A 25,818-nucleotide genomic window follows, 5' to 3' on the forward strand; every position below is an offset into this window, starting at 1 on the left:
AAGGGCCTGGAATTGATGAGTGTTGGAACCCTTTTACTCCAGGCTTCTGGGAGGACTGAGCCTGGATGCTTTTTGGTAGATCTTGCATTTTCTTGTCCTTTTGTTCCTAGAAACATTTAAAAAATAATATTTGGTAATTAAGTTGAAACAAAGTACATTTATGACTGGTATGCCTCATTATTGGCACCTTACCTATTACTTGGATGAATAATGGGGTGTTACTATTTGGAAGGCTGTGGTTTTTTCCCTTTATTCTTTTTTTAAAACTTGTCTCCTCCCCGCCACCCCTTATTCTTACCATTCTTGGTGTCGTGATAAATTGAACCAACATCAAGGCTATTCAGTACTTTCGGTCAGTTGTCTTAAGTGGTCAGTGGTTTTTCTAGAAAACATCATTTTCCCCCTATTGCCTCAGTGTCATCAGTGTGCGGTACAAATCCTTTTCAGCCATAGCTGCTGTGAATGGGGTTTGTTGTATGTTTGACTTTTCTGTTGTTGTTGTTGTTGTTTTTTAAAAAATATGTATGTATTTATTTATTTATTTTTAGAGAGAGGATAGGGAGAGAGAGGAAGGGAAACATTGATATGTGAGAGAAACATTGATTGGTTGTCTCTTGCATGCGCCCCAACCAGGACCGGGTTGACAGGGAATCTAACCGGCAGCTTTTTTTTTTGCGGGATAATGCTCACCCAGCTGAGCCATGCTGGTCAGGGCTCTGCTATGTTTTATACCAAATACTGCACTGTGGTCTTTTTTCTTCCTTTTTTTAAAAAAAGATTTTTATTTATTGATTGGAGAGAGAATCAATTTGTTCCACTTATTTATGCATTCATTGGTTGCTTCATGTATGTGCCCTGACCAGGGATCGAACCCGCAACCTTGGAGTATCAGGATGACGCTCTACCCAGCTGAGCTACCCAGCCAGGGCTCTTTTTCGTTTTAAAATAACTTTTGTTAAAGTAGGTAAATTAGGAATTTTTTTTTTGGAATGTCTCATATGAATCTGTTAATTAAGGAAATGGATGCAGTGAAAAATGATTTGTTAAGGTGAACTCTTCAAGTCACTGGTCGGTTTTGTTTAAGAAAATTGAAAAAAAGTTCAGCCAACTCACATCCAGGAATGATGAATGTTGAATTTTTGCATTTAATCATAATACCTCCCATATTTGCTTTGGGTGTCTGCTCTTTTGTGAATGTATGTTGTATGCAGGCTTACATATTACATTTCCAACTTGTTAAAGGAAGTTTTCACTGGAGGGATTGCCATTTAAATGTCCTAGCTGAGTTTGGGACATTTGTTGCCTCGTTTGTTATTTTACTTGCCATTTTCTATTAAAGAACTCATCAAAATCTCTTGCACATTAAAAAGTGCCTACCATCAGAGCAGCAACTTACAGGGAACATTTTCTTTCCCCACTGGGGATATCCTGGAGTCTTCCTGTGGTCCTGGCCAGGGAACATTCTCAGCCTAGTGAGCACTGGAGTAATTGATGCTTTGGAATGGTCTCAGCAACTGTGCTGAGCAGGATTTGCTACTAGTAGGGGTTTTCCTGTATGTGTTTCTAGCAGGATGTGTTGCCTTCCATATGAGCCATAGAAGTACATCTGCTGGGATCTTTAAACAGATAACTTCTCAATAAACAAGGAAATGTCAAAATTGTGGTCATTTTTTATGGGATTGATGGAAGTGGACAGAATAGAGAAAATGTAGTAACATTTACTCAGGTGTTTTGAGTGTATTTTATTTGGTGCCATTACAATATAAACACCCTGTCTTGGATACATTTTTTCCCCTTAACACCCAACACATTTCTTATGTATGGCCTGTGAAATAAGTTTTCTGTGTATAACTTGACTGGGCAGTACCATAAGAAACACGCCTTTGCAGTCTTCTAACATTTGGGGATTATCAGTTGAATGAACATATTTTATTCTGAGAATGATTTCTCATGAACTTTCCTCTGACACTTACAATAGAGGTAGACCTTATTTTTACAGTTTGTTCTTAGTTAAGATGTTCACCCAACATGTAAAGAAAATTTTAATTTTTTTTTGTTTCTGTAGATGAGCTATTAAGTATCATGAGTGTGGGTAGTCAGCTTTATATTTCTTTATTTGAAGCCAAAAACAGAAGTATATAATGTACAGATTAGAAATTTATGTAGGAATGTAATTTGATGTAGCTAATATGGAAAAATAGTATGAAAGTTTCTCAAAAATATTAAAACTAGAACTACCATATGATCCAGCAATTCTGCTTCCAAGTATTTATCCGAAGGAAATTAAATCACTGTCTTGAAAAGTTATCTGCACCTGCATGTTCATTGCAGCATTACTTACCATATAGCTAAGATAGGGAAACAACAAAGGTGTCCATCGACAAATGAATGGATAAAGAAAATATGAGAGATATATAAAGTAATGTGGTGGAATATTATTTAGCTATAAAAAAGATGGAAATCCTACCATTTGTGACCACATGGATGGATCTGGAGGGCATTATGCTAAGGGAGATGTGTCAGACAGAGAAAGACAAGTACTGTATGTATCACTTATACATTGGCTGTAAAAGTTTTAAAAACCTGGAACTCATAGAAACGGAACAGAACGGTGGTTGCCAGAGTCAGGTGAATGGGGGTGGCTGAAATGGGTGTTGGTGATCAAAATTACAGGCTTAGCATTACAAGATTAGTAAGTCCCGAGGATGTAATGTACAACATGGTGACTATGGAAAAGATAAATAAAAGAAAAAGAAATTGATTATGATAGTTGCTTGACAATCAAAACCTAACTCTTAATCCACTTTCTTTGTCCTTCAGTATCACCTGGAAAATTGGGCCGGGGAGACGACTGTTCCTGTTTCTAAAATAGAGGTTTCAGTGTAATTCCAGAGAGCGCATTTCATAGTTGAGCCTGTACTTCCCACCTGTCCTCACACTGTCTTTCAGAGGCATACTAGTTTTTATCATAATGAAAACCATGCTGGAATGGTCCCAATCTTACTGAAAATATGGGCAGAATGATAAATTGCATGTTATAAGGCCTAAGATAAGGTTTGTAATTCCCACATTTTGTGGAATTTACAAACACATTGTATTTTCTCCTATCTAAAGTCAATTTGTTTTGACATTTGTGAACATTCCTTTGATTCACTTAATGAATGACTTATGGCTACATCATCTCCTTCTTTCATACTGTTATGATTCTCCAAATGCAGGGAAAAGTCCCTGTGCAGTTTTAGGAATTTATACTTGAAAGACATCATGAGTGGGCAAGTTCTCCAAGGTTGAACTCAGTCTGATAAGCCATTTAAAGTGTACCTAATATTTCCTTAGAATTTTTTCCATTTATTCTTTTTAATATAATTGAGAAGTTAATAAAATGCTTTCGTTTGGGGGGATACTTAATTGTGTAATTTAGAACAAGATAGTAAAAGAACTAAGTTTGATAGTATGACATTGCAATTTAGCAATTTATAGCTAAACATTTAGAAAATTGGTGAAACACGAATATCATTTTGGCAGCTGTCTTAAGAAGAAGGGAGTCTTTCTATTTGAGATAGTTCCCATTTTTTCCCTTGTTAGAGGAGAAACTTAAGTACAATGAATACCATGCTGGCGTGAGAGAACAAAAACTTCTGCAGAGGGTCCTTGAAAATTGATGCTGGTTCTCTTATGTGAATATTACGCTCTTCGCCCATAATCAGTAGAGAATTTATTTGTTTTTTACCCCCTTGGGTAGAGAAACCTGTTAGTGGGCTCTTAAATAATTATTGCTAACAATTATCAGAGTCTATGCTGAGCACTTTTCAGATTAAAAAAGAACCATCTCTATTGAGATGTAATTCACATACCATACAATTTACCCATTTAAAGTATACAGTTCAGTGTCTTAGTATATTTGCGAATATGTGCACTTACCATTACAGTCAATTTTAGAACATTTCATCACTTCAAAAAGAAGCCCTGTACACTTTAGCCATAGCTTTCTGTCCCCCTGTACCAGCGTCTTCCCCAGCAGTCACTAATTTACGAGTACTTTTCTTTGTAGATTTGCCTGTTCTGGACTTTCATATAAATGTAATGTTAATATGTAGGTTTTTGTGACTGGCTTCTTTCCCTTTGTGTAATATTTTCAAGGTTTATCCAAGTTGTAGCATGTATTAGTAGTATTAATACTTCATTCCTTTTCATTGCCAAATAATATTCCATTGTATCTATGTATGACATTTTGTTTTTCTACTCACCTAATGGATATCTAACGTGAGTTGTTTCCTTTGGCTCTTATGAATATGCTGCTGTGAACATTGATGTACACATATTTGTTTGAATACCTGTTTTCAATTCTTAGGGGTATGTTCCTGGGGGTGGAATATCTGGGTCATATGGTAATTCTTTGTTTAACCATTTCAGGAACTTCCGGACTGCTTTCCAAAGCAGGTGCACCATTTTCCATTCCCACTAGCAGTGCGGGAGGGTTCCGATTTCTCTGTATCCTCATTAACCCACTAAAATGGCTAGAATTGAAAAGTCAATAATATCATGACTTTTCAATTCTAGCCATTTTAGTGGGTGTGAAGTGGTATTTTGCGGTGGTTTTGCTTTACATTCCCCCGTGACTAATGATGTCCAGTATCTTTTCATGTGCCTATTGGACATTTGTATATCTTCTCTGGAAAAAATTCAAGTTCTTTGCCCATTTTTAAATTGGATTATTTGTCTTTCATTGTTGAGTCTTAGGAATTCTTTATATATTATAGATACAAGTGCCTTATCAAAAACATGATTTGCAAAATTTTTTCCCATTCTGTGTCTTTGGATGGTGTCCTTTAAAGCACAAAAGTTTTAAATTTTGATGAAGTCCAGTTTATTTACTATTTATTTTGTTGCTTGTACTTTTGGTATTTAATCTAAAAATCCTTTGCCAGATCCAAGGTCGTAAAGATTTACTCCTAAGTCCTCTTCTAAGAGTATTATGGTTTTTACAGCTCTTAATAGCTGTGTCTTTGGTGCATTTTGAGTTAATCATTTTCTGTGGTGTGAGGTCAGGATCCACCCTCTTCTGCACGTGGCTGTCCAGTGATCCCAGCACTATTTGTTGGAAAGATTATTCTTTCCCCATTGACTGGTTTTGGTGCCTTGTTGAAAATCACTTAAGACTGAATTGTGTGGATTTATTTCTGGACTGTGAACTCCCTCCATTGGTCTGTGTGTCAGTTCTCACTCTAATATCCCACTGTCTTGTTCCGCATTGCTTTGTAGTACGTTTATAATCAGGAAGTTTGAATCTTCCTAATTGCCAAATAATATTCCGATCCTAATTTGTTCTTCTCTTTCAAGGTTGTTTTGGCTACTTTTGGGTCCCTAGCAATTCATGAATTTTATTGGATTGGCCAAAAAGTTCATTTAGTTTTTTCCTTATGATGGGTCTAGTAGTATTTAGTTGTCTTTAACAACTAAGTACTTTTAACAACTTTAGTTGTCTTCTTCATTTGAAACAGTTTTGTTAGATTGTATTGTGACAGCTGTCATATCAGTGTGCATTTAAAAAACTTATCAAAATTGGTGAACTTTTGTACAGCCATTTTAATATTGAAGATGGAAGAAAATATGCAACATTTTCAGCATATTATGCTTTATTATTTCAAGAAAAGTAAAAATGCAATCGAAATGCAAAAAAAGATTTGTGCAGTATATGGAGAAGGTGCTGTGACTGATCAAACATGCCAAAAATTGTTTGGGAAGTTTTTTGGTACTATTGACATTTGGCCAAATAACTGTTTGCTGTGGGCTGTCTTATGCATTGGAAGATGTTTATCAGAACCCCTGGCCTCTACCCACTAGAAGCCAATAGCAGGAGATAGCCAATATACTCAAAATATCCAAATGAATAAAGTTATTGGTGAAAATGAAAAACATGTCTTTTATGGAAAAAACTAAATGGACTTTTTGGCCAACCCGATAGAATCAGTTTTCACAAAGTCAATTGGGATTCTGATAGGGATTGAAGTGCATCTGTAGCTCAATTTGAGTATTGCCATTTTAATGTTAAGTCTTCTGATCCATGGACACAAGATGTCTTTACATTTAATTGTGTCTTCTGTGATTTCTTTCAGCGATGTTTTGTAGTTTTTTAGTACAGGCATACCTCAGAGATATTGCGGGTTCAGTTCTAGACCCCTACAACAAAGCAAGTAATGCAATAAAGTGAGTTGTAATCTTTTTGCTAGTGGAGGGTCTTCCCTTTAGTTTTTAAATAACTCAACATCTGTGTAGTGTTGTAAAGCCAAGCATAATAAAATGAGATGTGCCTGTATACAAGTCTTTTACCTTCTTGGGTAGGTTTATTAACTTAGTATTTTATTCTTTTTGATAATATTCTGAATGGAATTGTTTTCTTAATTTCATTTTTTAGATTATTTGTCATGAATGTACAGAAGTACACTTGATTTTTAAAAAATATTTCATTTATTTATTTTTAGACAGAGGGGAAGGGAGAGAGAGAAAGGGAAACATCAATGTGTTGTCGCTTCTCGAGTGCCACCTACTGGAGACCTGGCCCACCACCCAGGCATGTGTCCTGACTGGGAATCAAACCAGCGACCCTTTGATTCACAGGCTGGCACTTAATCTAGTGAGCCACACTTGCCAAGGCCAGTTGATATTTTTAAAAAATCAGTTTGAGGAAGTTTCCTTCTAGTTTGTTGAGTGATTTTATCATGCAAGAATGTTGGATTTTATCAGACTCTTCTGGTGAGCTGTTCATGTGAGCTGTGTTTTTGAATTCTATTGATACATGTTACATTGATTTTCAGATTTTGAACCAACCTTGCATTCTTGGGATAAGTCCCACTTGGTCATGTTGTACAATAATGCATTTTACACGTTGCTAGATTTGTTCTGCTGGTATTTTGTTGAGGATTTCTTCATCTATGTTCATGAGAGATATTTGTCCAGGTTATTTTTTGGTCATGTCTTTATCTGATTTTGGTATCAGATTAATACTGGTCTCATAAAATTTGTTTTGAAGTGTTTCCTCTTCTGTTCTTTGGAAGAATTTGTGAAGAATTGGTATTCTTTAAATGTTTGATAGACTTCAGTGGTGAAGCCATCTGGACCTCGGTTTTGCCAGATGTTTTTAGTTCTTATTATAGGTATCATTCCCTTCATTTTATTGATCAGGAAACTGAGGCTCAGAAAGGTTAAGTAATTTACTAATAAATGACAAAGCTAGGATTTGAATCTGCATTACCTTCTAGCTGACATTTATTATATAGTTAGATACGTATCTCTAACCATACGAGGTGCTTCAACATTTTAATCTCCTGCTACACTCCCATCACCAAGTGCACGTACGGTACCCATTTTCAGATAGAGAATCTGACACTTAGAGAGATTCATTGACTTGCCCTCCTGAGCCGTAGCCAGGAAGTAACTGGTACAGCTGTGCTTCTCACTCACAAGGCTGTCAGACTTTGGAGCCTGCCCTCTTAATTGCTTTTCTCTGTTGCGTGCAGCCGAAGCAGCTGGGCTGTGTGGATAGCTAACCCAGATCAGGTTCAACCTTGATGTGAATGGGCTCACACTGCCTTTCAAGCTTCACTTGGACATGCCTGGCTCAGTCAGCACAGCACTCGGGAAGCACTGACTTTTCTCACTGTATCTGCTCTGTAGCTAACTCTCTAATCCATGGCTGTAGCAAAAGAGCCTGTGTATCATTCTGACTCCATGAAGGTAGAATGAAAGTAAGTTGTCAGTGTGTGTAACATAGAAATGACTTTTAAAAGTATTTTAGTATGTAAGTCAGCCAGCAGATTTGTGTAATATCTTCTGACGAACACATTTGAAGCACTTCACGTATTTATATTTATTAATGTTTCAGTCGTTGGTGAGAATAGATGGTATCTAGCTTATCTAATGGTGGACCTCACAGTGAGAGGTGAGTTCTGATCTACCAGGTAGGATGGTTGGTATCTAGGCCTGGCGGCCAGGGTTCTGGAAGCCCCAGAAACAAGGGGCGGGAAGCTCCAGTGTACAGAACCACAGTGTTGTGTGACACCTGTTCATACCTGTGCCCACCTGTGCTGTGTGTTGTCCTGCCCAGGGCATGCAGTCTGGCTTCTGCTGGAGCAGGTACAGGGCAGTCCTCTGACTATGCATTAGTAGAGGAGGTAGTCGGGTTGTTCAGCTGCTTCTGACTTAGGCTTCAGCCAGTTTTCTCTGCAGCCCCTCTCCCCCGCCCCTGTCTTCAGAGACACACAGTTTCCCTGAGTGCTCTGGGGTTTCCAGTGGGCCTTGGCACCCTTTATGAGCCTCTCCTCCTGAGGCACTCAGCTGAGTTGAGAACATTCACACTCAAGTCAGTTACGCAGACTTGATAGCTTTCCATCTTCCCAGATTGTGTTGTCACATTAGGCCCCTTTCCAGTGTCCTTTCCCTTGTCTTCCGGTGTTTATATCTGCTTTTATTCCTTGACTGTTCTTTTGTTAGGTTTTCAGGAAGGAGAGGAGACAAATGCCATTTGTATTTCTTTTGTAAATTACCTTTCTTGTCCTTTGTATAATTTTCTATTAGGAATTTCATGTTTTGAATTTGTAAAAATTTTATATATGAAGGATATTAACTCTGACATATGGTGCAATTCTTTGTTCTGTGTTAACTTACTTTTGAAACACTTGCTGGAAGGTGCGGGTGGGGATCTGAGCTTTCGCTAACCGGTACAGATGGTTGTGTCGGCAAATGGATCCTGAAACTGGCTGTACATTGGCTCTTGTATGGATGTGCTTTTCTTGTGGTTTTCACCACCTCATGGAAGCTCTCTTACCTCTTCGCGCTTGAGAATTATTCACAGTTTCACAAATGAAGGACCCTGGCCAAGTGGAAGCAAGTTATTTGCCATCTCCTCTGCCCAGTAGTTTAAATGTATGGTTCTGGTAGTCAGCTGGAAAGGTCAGGCAACAGCCAGGCTGAGGAACGTGGGTGCTCAACTGCCTGCCCAGGGTCCATTGCCTCACCCAGTGACATGCCCCCAGGCTTGGAGAGGGGCGACTTTTGCACATTCCTTGGAAGGGTAGGAAGAGGCTCTGGCAAAAATAAACCCACTCCCTCTGCATTTAGCACTGGACCCGGAGCCATGAGAAAGGGGACTGGAGGGAAGGAGTCAGCAGCACCCTGCCCGGTGCCCCATTTGGCATGAGTGGACAGGTGCCAGCCCTCCTCTGTGCATGGGGGTCAGGGTGACTGGTGTTCAGCTGAGTTGTCAAGGTTCGAACATGCTCCATTTCCACTTAAGTTTTTTCCAGGCCCCTCCTATTCTAGCCAGTATGAACAGAATGTCCTACATTAGCAGGTAGGAAAATGACGTTGGTTGCCGGCTAGGAAACCTCACCAGCTGGGGCCTGTTGATCCTAAAACATGAGCTTTCAGTGCACATGTCTGTCGGACACCCTAGTGGAACTTGGAGTCTGAAAGGACCCGTGAGTAAGCCCAGGAATGCCACCCCGCCCCCAGGTGAAATGTTCAGCTCCAATGGGAAAACCCGTCCTGGTTTCATTTCCCCTCCCTGAGGAGCATCCTCTGCCCAACTGCTACTGCCACAGTCGTTGCGGGCCTCTCCAGGCCAGGTTTATTGTCACAGCACTTACTTAGCCTTGTGCCGTGCTTTTCGCTTCCTCCTGTCTAATATGTCTCGTATGCCACTGTTTGACCTCTTCTCGTCCTGCACATCATGTTTATCACCTTACTCTCCACTTAAACCCTTGCCACTCTTGCCCGAGACCTGGCTTTTGACCTATCAAACTGCTGGTCGCATTCAGCACCAGGAGTTTGGCTCTGAGTTGCTCTGATTATTATGCCTGTGTTGGAAGCTCTTGAAGACAAGGGTGGTTGCCTTGTATTTCTTGAATTCTCCACTACATGTAGCTGGTCTTGTGAAAACACTTGTGAGTGGGCGCAGTTCTCAGACAGCAGAGTGCTGATGTCTGGGGAAAATGCTTAAAACTGAAAAGTTACACCAGGAAACCTCAGTCTCTGGAATCCAGCACTGACCAGCCGAGTGACCTTGGGCAGGTTACTGTTCTTCTACGAACCTCAGTCTGGCATCTGCCATATGCCAGGAATGCCGAATTGATCCTCTTCCAATAAAACCAGCTTCTCAGTGGCCTACCAAAAAAACAAAAATAAACAAACAAACAAAAACCTGAAAAATTACCTTGGCAGATGGAGGAAAAAGTCATAATATTGTAACTTTTTTGAGGGGGTTTCTTGAGCTTCAAATCTACCATATAACTTAACTTTGGAGTTTTCTTATTTGTAAAAGGGGAGGGCTGGAGTTAATTATCTTTCAGTTCCCACCCAATTGTGAAAGGCTAATTTTCCTTCATTCTTTGCCTTGATCTTTTTCCTGAAATTAAAACTGGTGAGCAGTTTCTGGACCTTGAATTAGGAAATTTTCATTTCTTTGTAATCCTTTCCCTGACGCATTTTTCAGTTTTTTCCGGGTATGTGCTGTTAAAGGAATTTTGGATTTGCCATTTGGCTACTTTTTAGGAGAGCAGACAAAAAATGCCATACCGTTCTGGTTTTTTCTACTTGAGCCTTTCACTTGTAAAACTTTCAGTTCGGTGCATGATTTTAACCCAGTGTTGTTCTTCCGCAGACACGATGAGGCGAGTGGTGCGGCAGAGCAAGTTTCGGCACGTATTCGGACAGGCGGTGAAAAACGACCAGTGTTACGATGACATCCGGGTTTCTCGAGTGACCTGGGATAGTTCCTTTTGCGCTGTCAATCCCAGATTTGTTGCCATAATCATAGAAGCGAGTGGGGGAGGTGCGTTCCTTGTACTCCCTTTGCACAAGGTAAGTAACCTGGCTTTCCATTCTGTTAAACACCAGAAGAGATTGACAGTTCACTAAGAATCGTGTCATTGCCCAGACCATTAGACTCTGATGTAACTGAGATTTCATTCCAGACGGTTTACAGCCACATCAGTTTTTCTCTAATAGAGAACATTAAACAGAATGGTGAGCTCTGTTCTGGGCGTGCCCTCTATGGATAAAAAAAGATTATTATAATGATGCTGTGAGCAAAAAAGGAATTTTATGATTTGGTTAGTAGGCATCCACTTCTCACAAACATCTTTTTCCAAAAAGTGCAGTTTAAAAACACTTGTTTTTACATGTGCAGAAATTTCTAAAATCATCTTTTTGTGTGTGAAGTCATAAGGACTAAGACTTTTGGTTTCTTGAATGGTAAGTGGGATGAGAGCACAAGGAAATGTCCTCAGTAATGCCGATTTGAAGTCTGGAAAACAGTAAGTTTCAGCGTAGGACCTAAACAGTGTTAATAAGTGGTAGAAATAAAGCATCAATACTGAAAGTGTTTCGTGTGACCTTCTTCAGTGGGCTTCCCAATCCTCCCTTCTCCATCCAGAGAGCCATTGCTAATAGAGAGGATAGGAGAGGGAGAAGATAAGGAGATATGTGATTTTCTGACTATTCTTGAATATTATAGATAAAAATCTGTACTTGTTTTAGCAGGAAATCCCAAAGTCACCAATAATTGTGGGGGTGGGGGAATGGGGATTGCTGTGATGAGAAAGAACTGGAAAGAGTAATTTTCTAGTTAGCTTTTAGGAGGAAAAAGTTTGGTGAGTCCCGAGCTCTACTATAAGGGCCCAGTGCTGGTGAGGATGCAGGTGTTGGGTCACATCCCAGCTGTTTCCACTCTGCTGGGAGCAGTGGGTCTTCCTGCGTCTGAGCCATGCGCATTAGGAATACCTCTCGTCATCACGGACTGTGGGATTCTGAGAGCGGCTACAATAAACCAGTTTTCTGTCAAAGTATTGTTTCCCACTTTGGTGTTTTTTCCTTAGGAAAAACTCTCACTGGGAAAAGTTCCAATTTTCTTAAACTTTTCTTTCTCTCAGATGCTCATGACTAATTTGTTTTAACATCTGATTTTTACTTTAGTGACTGGATTGATGTGATATTTTCACAGTAGGACCATTTCACTACAGAAATAGGGGATGGCTGACTTTGGGGAACAAATTTGATACGTGTTTTCAGTGTATCTCCTTATTGGCAGAGTTGTTGATGATATTTTCATTAAATTGAAATTTAATTTTCTACTTGGATACTTTGATTTCTGTGGAGAACATGGTTGTTTAGTGGCAAATAATCCATGACATTATTATAAGTGGACTTAAACCTGATCTTGGAGTGGGAGTTTGAATTTAGTGCCAGTTATATTTGGTCTCCACAACTTTTCAGTTTATTTGTTCACAAAGAGCAAGGAGCATTTGGAAACCCGACTTTTTAGTGGTGGGTTTGGTGGCCAGCTCAGCAGACATTTCGGCTTCGTCAGCCGAGATAAGGCACTGGAACGCCATGATCTGTTTTGCAGTCAAGAGGTATTTTTTTCTTGTCTTTTTGTTTTTTTTAAATCCTCACCTGAGGATGTGTTTATTGATTTTAAGAGACCGAGACAGAGACAGAGACAGAGACAGAGTGAGAAACATCAGTTGGTTGCCTCTCGTACTTTCCTCACCCAGGGATTGAACCACAACCTAAGTATGTGCCCTGACCAGAGACTGAGCCTGCAACCTTTTGCTGTACAGAACAATGCTCGAACCAACTGAGCCACCTGGCCAGGGAGGAGTTAAGAGTTTTTATTTCATCTTTTATAGACTGAGAGAGAGAGTTAAGATTTTTTTTTTTGGTGGGGTGGAGGGGCGGGGGTCTTCAAAGAAATGAAGCCAATTAAGAAGCCCAAGATAAACTTTTTAAGAAAAGCTTTCATTTATTTTTAGAGAGAGGGGAAAGGAGGGAGAAAGGGAGAGAAACATCAATATGTGGTTGCCTCTCACACACCCCCTCCCGGGGACCTGGCCTGCAACCCAGGCATATGCCCTGACTGGGAATTGAACCAGTGATCCTGTGGTTCACAGGCCAGCACTCAGTCCACTGAGCCACACCAGCCAGGGCCCAAAATAAACTTTTAAATCTTCCTCTGAGTTTAGATAGTTCTCTTCAAGCTCCACGTCCCCATAAGGCTCCATCTTTGCTTCTATAAACCATGGGAAACTGTGATTTTCGTTTATGCCATTTAAGGGAGGCCTGTATGCAGTTCCTAAGCTAACTGGATCTTACAGTTTGGTTTTCACTTGCATTAAGTAGACTACACTTAATAAGTAGAATTTAGTATTTTGTTCTTTAACCAGCTGCATGGGGGTTAGGATAGAATAAATTATTTTAAAAATAGTCGTATTTGGATGAAGTGTTGATTTTTGGAGGAGCCTCAAGGGTCTTTCTTTCCCAGGCTGTAATGCTGTCTGTGTGGCTTTGCTCCTTACATGTTAATTTATTTTGAAGGAGTTAACATTGGTATAAACTAAGCCTGGTGACAGCCGTTGGAAATAAGGTCAGTTCTTGGGATTATTGACTTACAGTCGATGGATTTACATATGCTGTGTGGGATTTTTGTGAATTAGTGTATTTAGCCCTTAGGGTCAGTGTGGTATAGAGGAAAGATCAAAGGTCTAGGAATTGGGGAGCCGGGGCTTGGGGTTCAGTCCTGGCTCAGTCACTAACTTATAGTGGGACCTGGATATGTCAGTCTGTCCTCCTGCTTTCCATTTCTCCATCTGTAACATGAGGGGCTGTATGTAAAAGTGATTTTCTGCCTTGGAAATTCTAGATAATCTCAGAAGTGACTCTTCCTGTGGTTCTCAGTTAAATTGATTTCTAATACAATTGATATCTAATCTGCTTTGGTACCCAAAATTAACAAAGGCCACACTGTGGTTCGATTTCTCCCTCTTCCTTGGTGCCAACACATAACTTTGGAAAGTAGATACCTTTTTATTTGTGGCTGCTTTTCCACCAAAGCCAATGCAGAGCCCAACAAAGAAGAGCGGTCTTGTGGCCCTGTAGACAGTTCTGTGCCTAGAGCTCTCAGAAGGATCTGCTGTGATGGCAGGGCCTACCCCGTGAGCCCCGAAGTGTCAGTGACGCTCCCCTTCCTTTCCTTCCTAAGAACTGTCTCTGGACTAGTTATTATCTAAATTGGGCATCAGCAGCTGCTAGAAAATAGAACTGTGTTCCACATTGTCAGGAAACCTACATTTCCATCTGCTGACTGCCGCCTTGATACCTATCTGCCTTTGAGTAAGTGCCATAAGTTTTACATTTTTACAGATGTTTATACAATACAAAGTCTTTCATTGTCTTTGACTGTTTACACGTGTCAGTTGGTTGGATCATCTATAAACCGAGTGTCTCCTGGTTGCCAGCACCTCTACCTTCCAGGAGCACTCGCGTCTAGTCTTCACCGTGGTCAGAAGATTGTCGGTCTTCTCTTACCAGCTTTGAAGGGTGCATACAGTGGGGACCCCAAGGACATGGGGAACCCATTAATCCTAATGTAGGGCTCGGCCCTGGAAAAGAGATTCCTACAACTTCAGTATTTTAGCAACTTTGAAATAGTTTTGAAATGAGGTGCTGCTTTTGTTTAAAAGTGAAGAAAAACCAAATTCCCACATATAATAAGAAATGACGCTTGAAATCAAGACCACAAGAAATGATGCTCTAGGGTGTATATTGGGCTCCAGTATCTGTTGATAACAGTCTGGGGTTACTCTAAACATGAACTTTTAGAAATGTTTGTTTTTTTTTTTTTTTCCAATTAGGGGTATGGTTTTTATTTTATTTTTTATTTTTATTTTTTAGCTTAAAGTAGAATTTATTGGCTTTAGTAGCTAAGAAGTTTGGGAATGCATCTAGCTTTAAACATGACTAGATCCAGATACTAATATTATTTAGTTAGAACTGTCTCTTCCCATATCTCCATATCTCTCTTTATCGTTCCTATGTTTCTTTTTTTAAATATATTTTATTGATTATGCTATTACAGTTGTCCCATTTCCCCCCCCTTCACTCCATCCTGCCCACCCCCTCCCTCCCACATTCCCCCCTATAGTTCATGTCCATGGGTCATACTTACAAGTTCTTTGGCTTCTACATTTCCTCTACTATTCTTACCCTTCCCCTGTCTATTTTCTACCTACCATTTATGCTACTTATTCTCTGTACCTTTCCCCCCTCTCTCCCCCTCCAACTCCCCCTGTTGATAACCCTCCATGTGATCTCCATTTCTGTGGTTCTGTTCTGTTCTAGTTGTTTGCTTAGTTTGCTTTTGTTTTTGTTTTAGGTGTGGTTGTTAATAACTGTGAGTTTGCTGTCATTTTTACTATTCATAGTTTTTATCTTCTTTTTCTTAGATAAATCCCTTTAACATTTCATATAATAAGGGCTTGGTGATGATGAACGCCTTTAACTTGACCTTATCTGAGAAGCACTTTATCTTCCCTTCCATTCTAAACAAAAGCTTTGCTGGATAGCAGTCTTATATGTAGGCCCTTGCCTTTCATGACTTAGAATACTTCTTGCCAGCCCCTTGTTGCCTGTAAGGTCTCTTTTGAGAAATCAGCTGACAGTCTTATAGGGGTATGGTTTCTAATAACCATCTCAGGGACTTCTGGTAAGTTCCCCCACCTTTTTTTAATTATTATAGACAGGCAGGTTGGGCTTGTTGATGCTATGGCTCTCTGTACATATTAATATTGAATATACATTATTGATCTGAAGATGTATTGTGACACTTTCAGAAAGGCTCCCATTTAAAGCCATGGTCTTCCATGAATTTCTCTTCAAAGCTAGTCAGTGTTAGCAGTAAGTAGGACTCATTATTACAACCTCATGAGGTTTGTGGTGAGATTCTGGGAGAATCATGGTCCAGGCCTCTCAGGGCTTAAAAAATGGAGAGAGGGGTAGGGACAAATACATTAAAACACATACATAGCAAGAGGTAAGCTTAGGAATGAATGTATGCTTATTTTAACCATATAGTTTATGAGGTTTTTGTTAGGGAGGTTCTACTAGAGAGAGCAGGATTTTAATTGTCGCTGCCAGAGGAATAGGGAAAGCACTCAACCTCGAGGTGGGGCTGTTTAGGCTAGCACACGTGATTCAGGATCTCTTTTGTAATGCGTCCTTCAAGCTATGGCATGCCATTCTGCCCTGACTTTTCAAGGTGTGGCATTTTCTTATTCTTTGTTCTTTCAGAGGCTGAATAATGGCAGTCTTGCCGAACAGAAGTTGGCTTTGTGGTTTTGGCTATAGGGTTTTTTTTTCCCTACAACTGCATGAACTGCCTTGTCCCAGCCCCCTGTGTACCGACCACGTGGGCATGAACAAACTCTCCTGTGTTGAGTGGCCACACTCGTGATGTGGGACTGAGGCATTCCCATCCCTGTTGTGAATGAATCATGTGGGACATTCAGACTCGCCAGTGTTTGTGGTTAGGTGCACGTGCACACAGGCGCCAAAACTTCAGATCACACTGAACCTGCACATCCTAAACTTCAACAAACAAGGGTGAGAGGAGCGGGTTAGAATTATATGCCTTTGATCTCTTAACAGTCACTTGCATGGAGAATGCAAACTGGAGGGCTCCTACCTCCCCTAGTTTCTTTCTCCCTTCCTCCCTTGACTGTTCTTACCTGGGAGTACTGGAGTGATGGCTAATTTCGTCCTCCCTCTAATTGCCTTGGAGAGTAGCTCTGCTCCCCGCCCTAATGGGATGGGTGTGGCCAGGGCTCTGTTGACCTTTTGGGTCACTCTCTCTTCTCTCCTTCTAGCCCTCAGGTGTAGCTGTGTAAGTATTATGCCTTATATACAGGTATGTTTCTGCCATTTATTTTAGGAACCGTGTGTGGGAATATTGAGATCTTGCTGTATTTATGTCTGTGAATGATCTTTTTAGTTCATTTTGCAGTTTTAGCTAGGGTTTTGTGAAAAATTTTAGCCCTAAGGAAATCACTTCAGTGAATATTTTCTTAGTTCTCTCAAGGATAGGATATAGCTGTGCCTTCTAGATGCATAGGAAGGAAATTAGTTAATTACTTATAGCACCTCCCTTAGGGCATTAGGACTTAATTCTCTCACAAAGCTTGCGTCGACAGGGCTGCTTTAGTGCGATTTTCTGCCATACTTATACTGAGGAAGAAATACTGATTCACTGCAGTCAGTATTCTGAGGGTCCCCCCTAACTGTTCAGTGTCTAACTCATGTGTTACCTCTAATTCACTGAGGCAGTGGAAACCATTCTTGGGGTTCTCTTAGCTGCTTGTCCATGCTGCTAGTACGACGGGCTGCATTATGACAATGCATTATAATTATTTTCCTTGTTACTTAACAGATAAGGGGAAGGCAGTTAGAATGACAGGCTCTTGATCTCCTGACATTTACTTGCATGGAGGATACAAACCGGATGGGTGTTTGATTGGTAGCTCTTGATAACAGGTTCTCCAAAATCTGGCCTTACTCTACTCTGTTGTGGCAGCAGCCTCCAAGGTAGCCCCCAGTGATTCCTACCTCCTTATGTTCATGCCCACGTTGTGCGGCCCCTCCCATATTAAATGGGGCTGACTGCATAACTGTTAGGATATGCTGCAGTGGGTGGAGTTCGACTGTGAAGCTAGATCATAAAAGCATATTGTCTTCCACTTGGTCTCTTTTGGAGCCTCCATGTTCCAAGCAGCTCTGTGGAGAGGTCCACAGGACTTATCACCAGGTGCCAACACCAACCTAGCAAACGTGAGTGAGCGAGTGAGCTGTCTTGCAGATGAATCCGGTAGCACTGGCCAACACCTTGGCTCAGGAGAGCACAGAGCCAGAACCCCCCAGATAACTGCTGCTTTTATACTCCTTCCTGCCCCTCAGAAACTGTGAGACAATAAGCATTTGTTGTTTTAGGTAGCTAAGTTTTAGAGTTAAGTGGCAGATGATAACTTATTCCTGTAATCTCAGAATATAGTGCTTGATTCGTAATGTTAGGTCACATAATGGAGAAATAAATGAGTACTTCACAATGACCTAAAAGGCCATCTGGTAGGTTTAAGCACTCTTGCCACTTCTTTAAAAAAATTATGTAAATATATAAATACACAACATTCTTAAAACATCTTAAATAACTAATTGATGGATTCTATACAGTAACGAGAGAAATTTGTTATATGGCAATATCCTTATGTTCCATGATACTGTCATGTGACCTCAAAGGTGTGTTACAAGGTCATAGTCACTATCTCATATATAACTTCAAATTACGTTATTGGTTTTGGGAGAAGTCTGGGATGTTAAGATTGGTGGTGCGTCTGAAGGGGATTTCTGTTTTCTTCTTTATAATACTTGTACTTTTTTCAAAATGCTTTACAATGAACTTACTACAGTATTTTAATATAAAGATTATTTTTTAAAGTATTATCAATAATATCACCAGAGCATATATAAAGAGCTAATTGTTGTTTAAGCTTTAGTGAAATCTAAAACAGTACATTGAAAAATCACATTCATTCATTCACGTACTTGTCCCTTAGACATTGGAGCATCTGCTCTGTGCCATGCCCTGTGCTGGGTTCTTGTTCTTAACAAGCTTTGATAATAGTTGACCTTGATCTCTCCAGTGGGGAGCTTTGTGTGTGCATAAAGCCTCTGACACAGTGATGAGAGATGCGTTCCACCTGAGGGTCAGACGTCAGGGAAGACATCAGAGAGATTCGGTTGGAACTCAGGCTTTTCCTGCGTGTTGGAGCTAGAGATGAAACAGGAGAGGAGCCCAGCTGACCCACTACACCAATGAGTTAGAAGAGTCGCTCTGTTCTGGGAGGGCAAAGAATGAGGTGGGAGCCACATTCCACCTTCGAATGCCTGGGTCTCTGGGTATTTAGATGGACTTTTCTAGTATTGGAAAAGTGGGATGTTTGATTGGAGGGTGAGTAAGAGGAGCTGAAGGGTAGCTTTTTGATAGAAAAATCACATTTCTTGGCTCTTTTTTCCATTTCTCTTTCATTGTAAATAGTGTAAAATTGGTGTTTTCCATGATCATTTTATGGAGGAGGACCAGAATAAGCACTGTTCTTCATTTCTTGGATTATAGTTATAACTGGAACGACATTGCACATTTCCTCTGTACGAGCTTTAGGAAAAGGTAGTGACTTCATGTCGTAGTCTGAAGAATGAGACCCCAAATGGCATCAGAATGTGCTTGGAGGCCCCTCCCTAGACAGGGTTGTTTTTACATATGGTAGGACTGCAGTCCTGCCTCTGTTCTTCAGCTGCAGAAATTGAAACGCAAATGGAGTGATTGCCCAGGGCTGTGGGTCTTTCAGGGATTAGAACTTAGGTCTCTGAGTCTTTGTTTGACTTGTACATGTATATTTTTTATTAACATTTTTTCCCACTGAGTGTGAAAGATTTTTTTGTGTAAAAACTGCAGTGTAATTGACACTTAATCCTTTGCATCTTTCTCTGGGATTAGAAGACTTAATAACAAAAACACTAGCTAGTCAGGGCTTTGATTCTGTCAGCTCGGAAAATTGTCTTAAGGATTGGAAAGTGCGTTGTCTGTACTATGCCTTGTGTAGAAACAGCAACGATGATGAAATCACAGCAGTTCACATTCTTGAGGACTTCTTTAAGAGCCAGGCGCCTTGGTGATAGTTGCATTCTTTCGTGGACCGGTTCAAAAGGAGCGGCAGTCCCCCGATGGTGCTTTTAACCAGCACCTGCTGGATTTGCACTGGCCGCACCCCCTTACTGTACACTAACAGGCCATTTCCATTCCCACAAGTAGCGGTGCTCCACTGGGGCAAGGGTAGCAGTGCCAGTAGCCCTTTGTACAGATGTGGGCTTTGGGCCCGTGGTGGCTTTGGTGTCATGGGCAGGGGAGTTTATTCTTGTCCGTGTCCTGATGTGTCCGGAATGCCCATTCACTGCTTTCTGAAATAGAAGCTGTCTGATGCCCTGAACACCTTAAACTGTCAATAGTATGGGCTGTGAAAGGCAGGGAGGCAGGGGGTGTAATGGGGGGGGGTTGGCGGATGCAGGGGGAGGGCACCAGGTGCAGAACAATGACTTCCAAATAATGTCACGAGCTGCCAGCCACACGAGTGAGCCCTGCATGGCCTCATTACCACATGAAGTGCCACAGAAGGGCCTTTTCATTTTCTCCCAGTGACTCTGTTTTCCACAGTCTTGCTGTGGAGGGGGGAGGTGGGGGACTCTACTCAACCTCAGTTAACAATGGAGCACAAAGTCCTGGCAGAAGGAACCACACAATGTACCCTGGGGCTATTTTTGATTACAGTGAGTGACAGTGACTCAGAGTGTGCCCTGGCAGATGACGGTTTCCCCCTTCCCTCCCCCTCCCTCCTCCCCTGGAGATGAGCAGGCAGCCTATCCTTTGTGCGTTTCCTTGGCTGGCTTCTCACACTGCTGCTGTTCACTGATATGTCCACGGCAGCGGCCCGCAGGCCTGACAGGGCTCTGACAGTGCTTTTTACCATATATGGCCATCAGAGCTCTGGGGCTGTCAGCTGGCCAGGATAATTTCCTTCCTTTGCTTTGATTGGCTGCACAGCGGCTCAGAGAATGGTGGGATCTGGGAGTGTGTGGTGAAGGGAAGCCACTGAGTCAAGTGCAAAGACCGTTTAACTCTTTCCTGGTTTTCTGGAGCCCAAGTCCGTACACACAGGCAAGTGCTGCTGGCAGGAGCCCTCAGCGTGTGAACATTAGCCCAAGTCTGGGAAAGCAGGGAAGAAAAGGTTCCTGTACATGGATTACTCTGAAATACACTCCAGGTTTAATGAACAAATATCTGCAGTCCCGATTCGTCCAGAAGCCACCTTGTAACCATAGGGAGCAAGTTTTCTGTTCCTTAACACGTTGAGTATCAGTGTTAGTCAGGGCTGGGACCTGAGTTGACTGCAGGGAAGGCTGAGCTAGGAGCACGTGTTGGCACTCTCAGAGGAGTGGTGACTTGGGTTTCCTTCTGGCTGAGCTTTAAGTCGAGAGTAAATGATACAGGCTACTGAATTGGGTCTCTACTCCCGGCCTCCTGCTTGTTTACAACCGCTGCCTTGTGTTACAACCGCTGCTGCAAGATGGGAACTGCCTCAGCCACAGGGCCCAAGGCATTTACCTAAAACAGTTGTAATTTTTTCTGTTTTTCATCCCCACATCAAGGAGGAGGGATTTTTATCCTGAGGCTGTGGGCACACCAGTGCAGAGCTGGGAATGGAGGGGGGAGCCCTGGAGCCTTTCATCCTTCTCAGAGGGTCCCAGGAGAGGTGATCTCCAGTGTCGTTTGCTCGGTGCCAGGGGCTGAGCAACGGTCACTCTACTTTCTAATGTGATGCCGAATGCTTTGTTTTAATTTCCTATATGTGTACTTAATGTCGATAGTTCTTTCGTTTTTCAGCTTTTGCTTTGAAGCTGAATTTTATTCTGACTTGGTTCTACCTCATCTTGGGTTCCTAGTTTTTTGTTCTCAGACTGGAAGTACCATATGAAATTACTTGTCTGCAATGATGAGGTTTTTTTTCTTCGTAAGTTTTGTGTTAAGTCAGGAAGTTAGGAAATAAAGCTTCTCTGGTTGCTATTGTGAATTTAGGCGTGGCTAAGGAGGAGTTAACTCTTCTACTCTTGGGCTTTCTGATGATAAAATATCCATCGTTTTAAAGTAACTTCCCTCAGGTTCTTGAAAATGGTCTATTCGATACTGAAGCCAGTTGTCAAATGATGTCTAAATGATTTGCCTCGCATTTTCCCTGGGCCTGTAGGCTCCTTGGTTTACGCATCGGCAGGTGCGGTCTCTGCAGAACCACACTGCCCCACCCTGGTGGCTTTAGTGCTTAGCTTATCTTACAGGGCTGGGTAACCCAATCCGTATGTTTTAATTGGGAGCTCCTTCTCTTAGGTTGGTGTTTCTGGTTCATTTCAAGTAAAACCTACTCAGAATGTTTTATTCTTGGGCCATGAGCTGTCACTTTGGGTGACCAGCCTGTCAACAAGTCATGTATTGCATGCATCAGTCTTTATGGTCTGCTGCAGAAGTTCCTGTCTCCTTGTCTGGGCCCCTTCTCAAACCCTGTCCCTGGACCACACTCACTAGAGCTCCTCCCTGTGGGGCAACAGGGCCTTAGGAGATTTCAACAGAACACGTATCCACATAAATAATACTGTTACAAGAAAAAGGAAGTTGAGTAAAAAGGAAAGCCCACTTCAATAGACATCCCTTCCTGACTCCTTTGAACTCTGCACTGTGTGAATGGAGCCCTTAGGCCTGGGCTGGAAACTTTTCCTTTGCTTCGGAGCACGTGTTTGACTTGAACCATTATCCTTGCCTGGAGTTCAGAAACCCCATTGTGTTACACCAGGGCCAGTAATGCGTTATTCCAGTGCCTTTGAAAAGGATCTCCAAATTTAGGGACAGTATGATAGAGTTTTTGAAATGTGGGCATATAAAGTGATTCTGATTAGCATTTTTTCCTAAAATGAAAACTTTGATGGATATACGGTGGGGAAGGACAGTTTGGAAAGTCTCTATACCTTGTTCCTTGAGTCAGGGTGGGGTAGGGCTGTTTATGCCCTTACATCAGAGGGTGGTGTAATGAGTCTAGATAATAAACACAGAGCATAAGAATGGATTATAAAATGGCTGCAAAATAGGATGACTGTAGATTAGAAGTTGGAAAAGTACTGGCAAGCTGCCTGTGCTGGACTAGATAAGGGAGACCGTATGGAAAGCAGTCAGACCCCAGCACCCTGGAAGGTCTTTGGCTTGTGTGCTTGAACTCCAGAATGTCAGCTAGAGAGACCTGGTTTGTGGGATTCCTTGAGCATCTGACAGGGTAATATTTGATTTTACTGATAACATTAGTGTGGGTCACTTTTTGTCACCCTGGGAGTTTATTAGCTATGTGAAAGCATGCAAGTTATAAGGACGAGTAAGGCTGCTGGGTAGCATTATGTAGCTTTAACAATATGTGACATTTGGAAGGAACCAGTGATTATTAGATTGATTCTCCTTAGCTCCAGTTTAGTAACCTTCAACCTGAACAAACTAAAGTGTGGATTGAAAACAATGATCATGTGAGGGGCCAGTCTTCTATTAAGAAATAATCATTCTGAATGATCTTTAATGTAATGTAATGCACAGGCCATATGGAAGCATCCCAGTGTTGAATTTTGAGAGTCTGGATACGTTACCATGCCTGCGGGTACATCTTTAATACACCATTAGTTCCTTTCAAACCACATCCCAGAGTGGAAGATTTCCATATGTGTTTGTTAGTATGTATTTAGAATGTGTTGATCGCATGTACTGGCCTAGGTATGTAGGATGAGTGCACTTCTTAAGTGCAGATTCTTTTTCGAAATGAGGTGTGAGAAGACACACTGTTACATGATGTGGAAGCTGTGGTGGTTTTCCATTGAGATTGGTGGCAAATATCCTTACAACTGGAAATGTTTCATAGAGTTACACTGAGTTTTGTATGCCTAGGAGGAATGTTTTTTGCAAAGTTATTGAAAATTACGAACATTCCTTCTTAGAGCAGTTAGATGAAGTTATGTATTGACCAATGCTTAAATTCTTATTTCCCACACCCCTCCCCCCCTTTTAAAAAATGCCCATTGCGGGAAAGTGTTGCCTAACTCTGTGGGTTTAGCTGAAGCATCAGTCTCCAGGATCTCTGCTGAGGTTTTTGTTTTGTTTTGTTTTAACTTTGAAATGTTTGAGGACTTTTCCCAAACCTAAAGCAAATGGTAGTGCTGGTGTCTAGGAGGTTTGCTGCCACTGTGAGGGCTGCTGGAAAACGTCAAAGCCGTCAGCCTCTGCTGGGGCCAGACGCATGGAAATTGTGCTGTCACACCTCTCTCTCGTGCCAGCTGTACGCACACTTGGGAGGCGGAATTTTCCCTGGGGCTCATGTTGCTTGGCCCCTGGCGGGCCATTGGATCTTTTAGATAATGTCTGTAAGCTAGTGCCCTGACCTATTTCACTAATGCCCCACAAGTTTTGAACTGGACTCTGGGCCAGAGCCTTTGGGGACCTTGATGTTGGTCATTGTTACCACTTGAGTTGACTTTGCTGGTAATGCCCACCATTTGGAGTTGCAGCTAAAGTGGCCCAATAAAAGGTCTCTATGGCATGTGATTGGGACTAGTAAGTAATCAGTTAAATAAAAAACTTTGTTTAAAGTGGGAAGTCTAAATGGCTATTTATTCTCAGCTAAATGTTCATTTCCATGCTAGAAAAGTAGTACTATTCTCGATGATGCAACTGAGATGACCCATCCCTAATGAAACAGTGGACTGATTTGTTAGTAAATGAAATTATGCTATATATAAGCTTGGAAAATTGATGGATAGTTCTTAAAATATCACCAGTTAGTCAAAAAAAATTAAAAGCAGACATTAAATTCTTGTAAACCTTCCTTCTAGCCTCAGTGTTCATTTAAATTTGCTGCGGGGAGGTTCCAGTAAGCTATGTTGTCACTGCGACTTCAGTGGATGTCTTTCTGGACAGTCCTTCACAGTCTAGCGAATTCGACATGGATTCCTTGGTTTATTAACTGGATGACAAATGAGGCTGTGTCATGGGTCTGGATGTGAAACGCATTCTCATTTAGATCCTAGTGCAAAATGTCTTTCAGAAACGGTGTGTCCTCCTCTTTACCATATAAGGCCATATTGTATGGTTTCCTTCATTTTCCATGTACTTGAGCTCTCAGCAGCTTCTAATTGCCCAGCTCCGCCCTTTTAATAATATATACTCATTGGGCGAACTCTGTTCTGCTTTTTTAAAAATTTGATTTTGTTATGGGTAGGAAAAGATGGAGAGATACAAGCCATTGAAAGCAAGATAGCTGATCCTTGACTGTGTGTTGTGAACATCCTGTGTATAGAAATATCAGTGTGTTGTACGTTAAAAATGCTAGTTTTCTCACACTTTCATCTCCTTTTTGTTCCTTTATCACTGTTAAACATTCAGTCAATTCCCTTTCTGCTGTGCTGCGATAGGATTCTAATTTCCCTGTTGCATTTGTCGTAAGGATTTATGATGATGTCACAACTAGAGGGAGCAGCTGTTTGCAGGATTTAATTTTTTATTAACTCCTTGTTTCTGATGATCAGCTGCCAATAATTTCAGCATTGCTTTTATGCCTTTTTCACATCCCCGTGGCTTAGTGGATATTTCTTTCCCTATAGAAATCTAACGATGTTTTAGATCTCTGCTTCTTGACTTTCTCTGTACTTCAGTTTCCTTATTTAGAAAATGGGTATAATGAAGTCCCTGAATCATAAAGGTGCTTGTGAGAATGAAGATGTAAGGGCTTTCGAACAGCTTCTAACATGTAATGTAAGCACTCTGAAAGTGTTAGTTGTTGTTGTTAGTATTTGTTTCTGATAGAAAGGAGGGAAATACATGGTAGTTACCCTTTAAATGATATGCACATTCCTGTGAAAACATTGAACTCTAGTGCTTTTTTGCTGGAGACTTGTCGGGGCTGAGTTGAGGAAGGCAGAAGCGCTTTCTTACTGTTCTTAAATATCTTACTTGACTGACAAACACTGGTTAACAGCTATTAACTTTTAGCCAGGGTTGCTTAATTTTAACCTGAAAAAGTCATTTAGTAAGCTTCTCAGTTTGTAATTAAGAACAACTAGTATTAGCACTTCCAGATTTCCCTCAAAATTGTTTTGTGTCTGAGTAAAAGCTCTTATCCTGGATTGAAAAAAAAATTATTTGGTGTCCTTGGAAGTTAGTTCAGAATTCAGAACTTTGCCATCAAGATGCCAGATGTGGGTTGCTGGGGAGAGCCTAAGAATGCAGAGTTCCTTGGGTAAAATAAAACAATTCATTTATAAAAACTTTTTTCCTTGAGAGTAAAGATTATTTAAAAAACGTAAAGT

At 41.1% G+C, this 25,818-nt stretch overlaps 1 protein-coding gene across 2 annotated transcripts in view; it reads left to right on the forward strand.

Annotated features, from left to right (window-relative positions):
• Positions 1 to 25,818, forward strand: part of CORO1C (coronin 1C) — a 71,264-nt gene that overhangs the window by 15,435 nt on the left and 30,011 nt on the right. For both annotated transcript variants that reach the window (XM_024566985.3, XM_053928552.1), the window contains exon 2: positions 10,658 to 10,857. In XM_024566985.3, coding sequence (XP_024422753.1) covers positions 10,663 to 10,857 — 195 coding nt within the window. In that variant the 5' untranslated portion in view covers positions 10,658 to 10,662. The remainder of the gene's footprint in view (positions 1 to 10,657; positions 10,858 to 25,818) is intronic.

This window comes from Desmodus rotundus, chromosome 7 (assembly GCF_022682495.2).
Source record: "Desmodus rotundus isolate HL8 chromosome 7, HLdesRot8A.1, whole genome shotgun sequence".
Taxonomy (NCBI): Eukaryota; Metazoa; Chordata; class Mammalia; order Chiroptera; family Phyllostomidae; genus Desmodus; species Desmodus rotundus.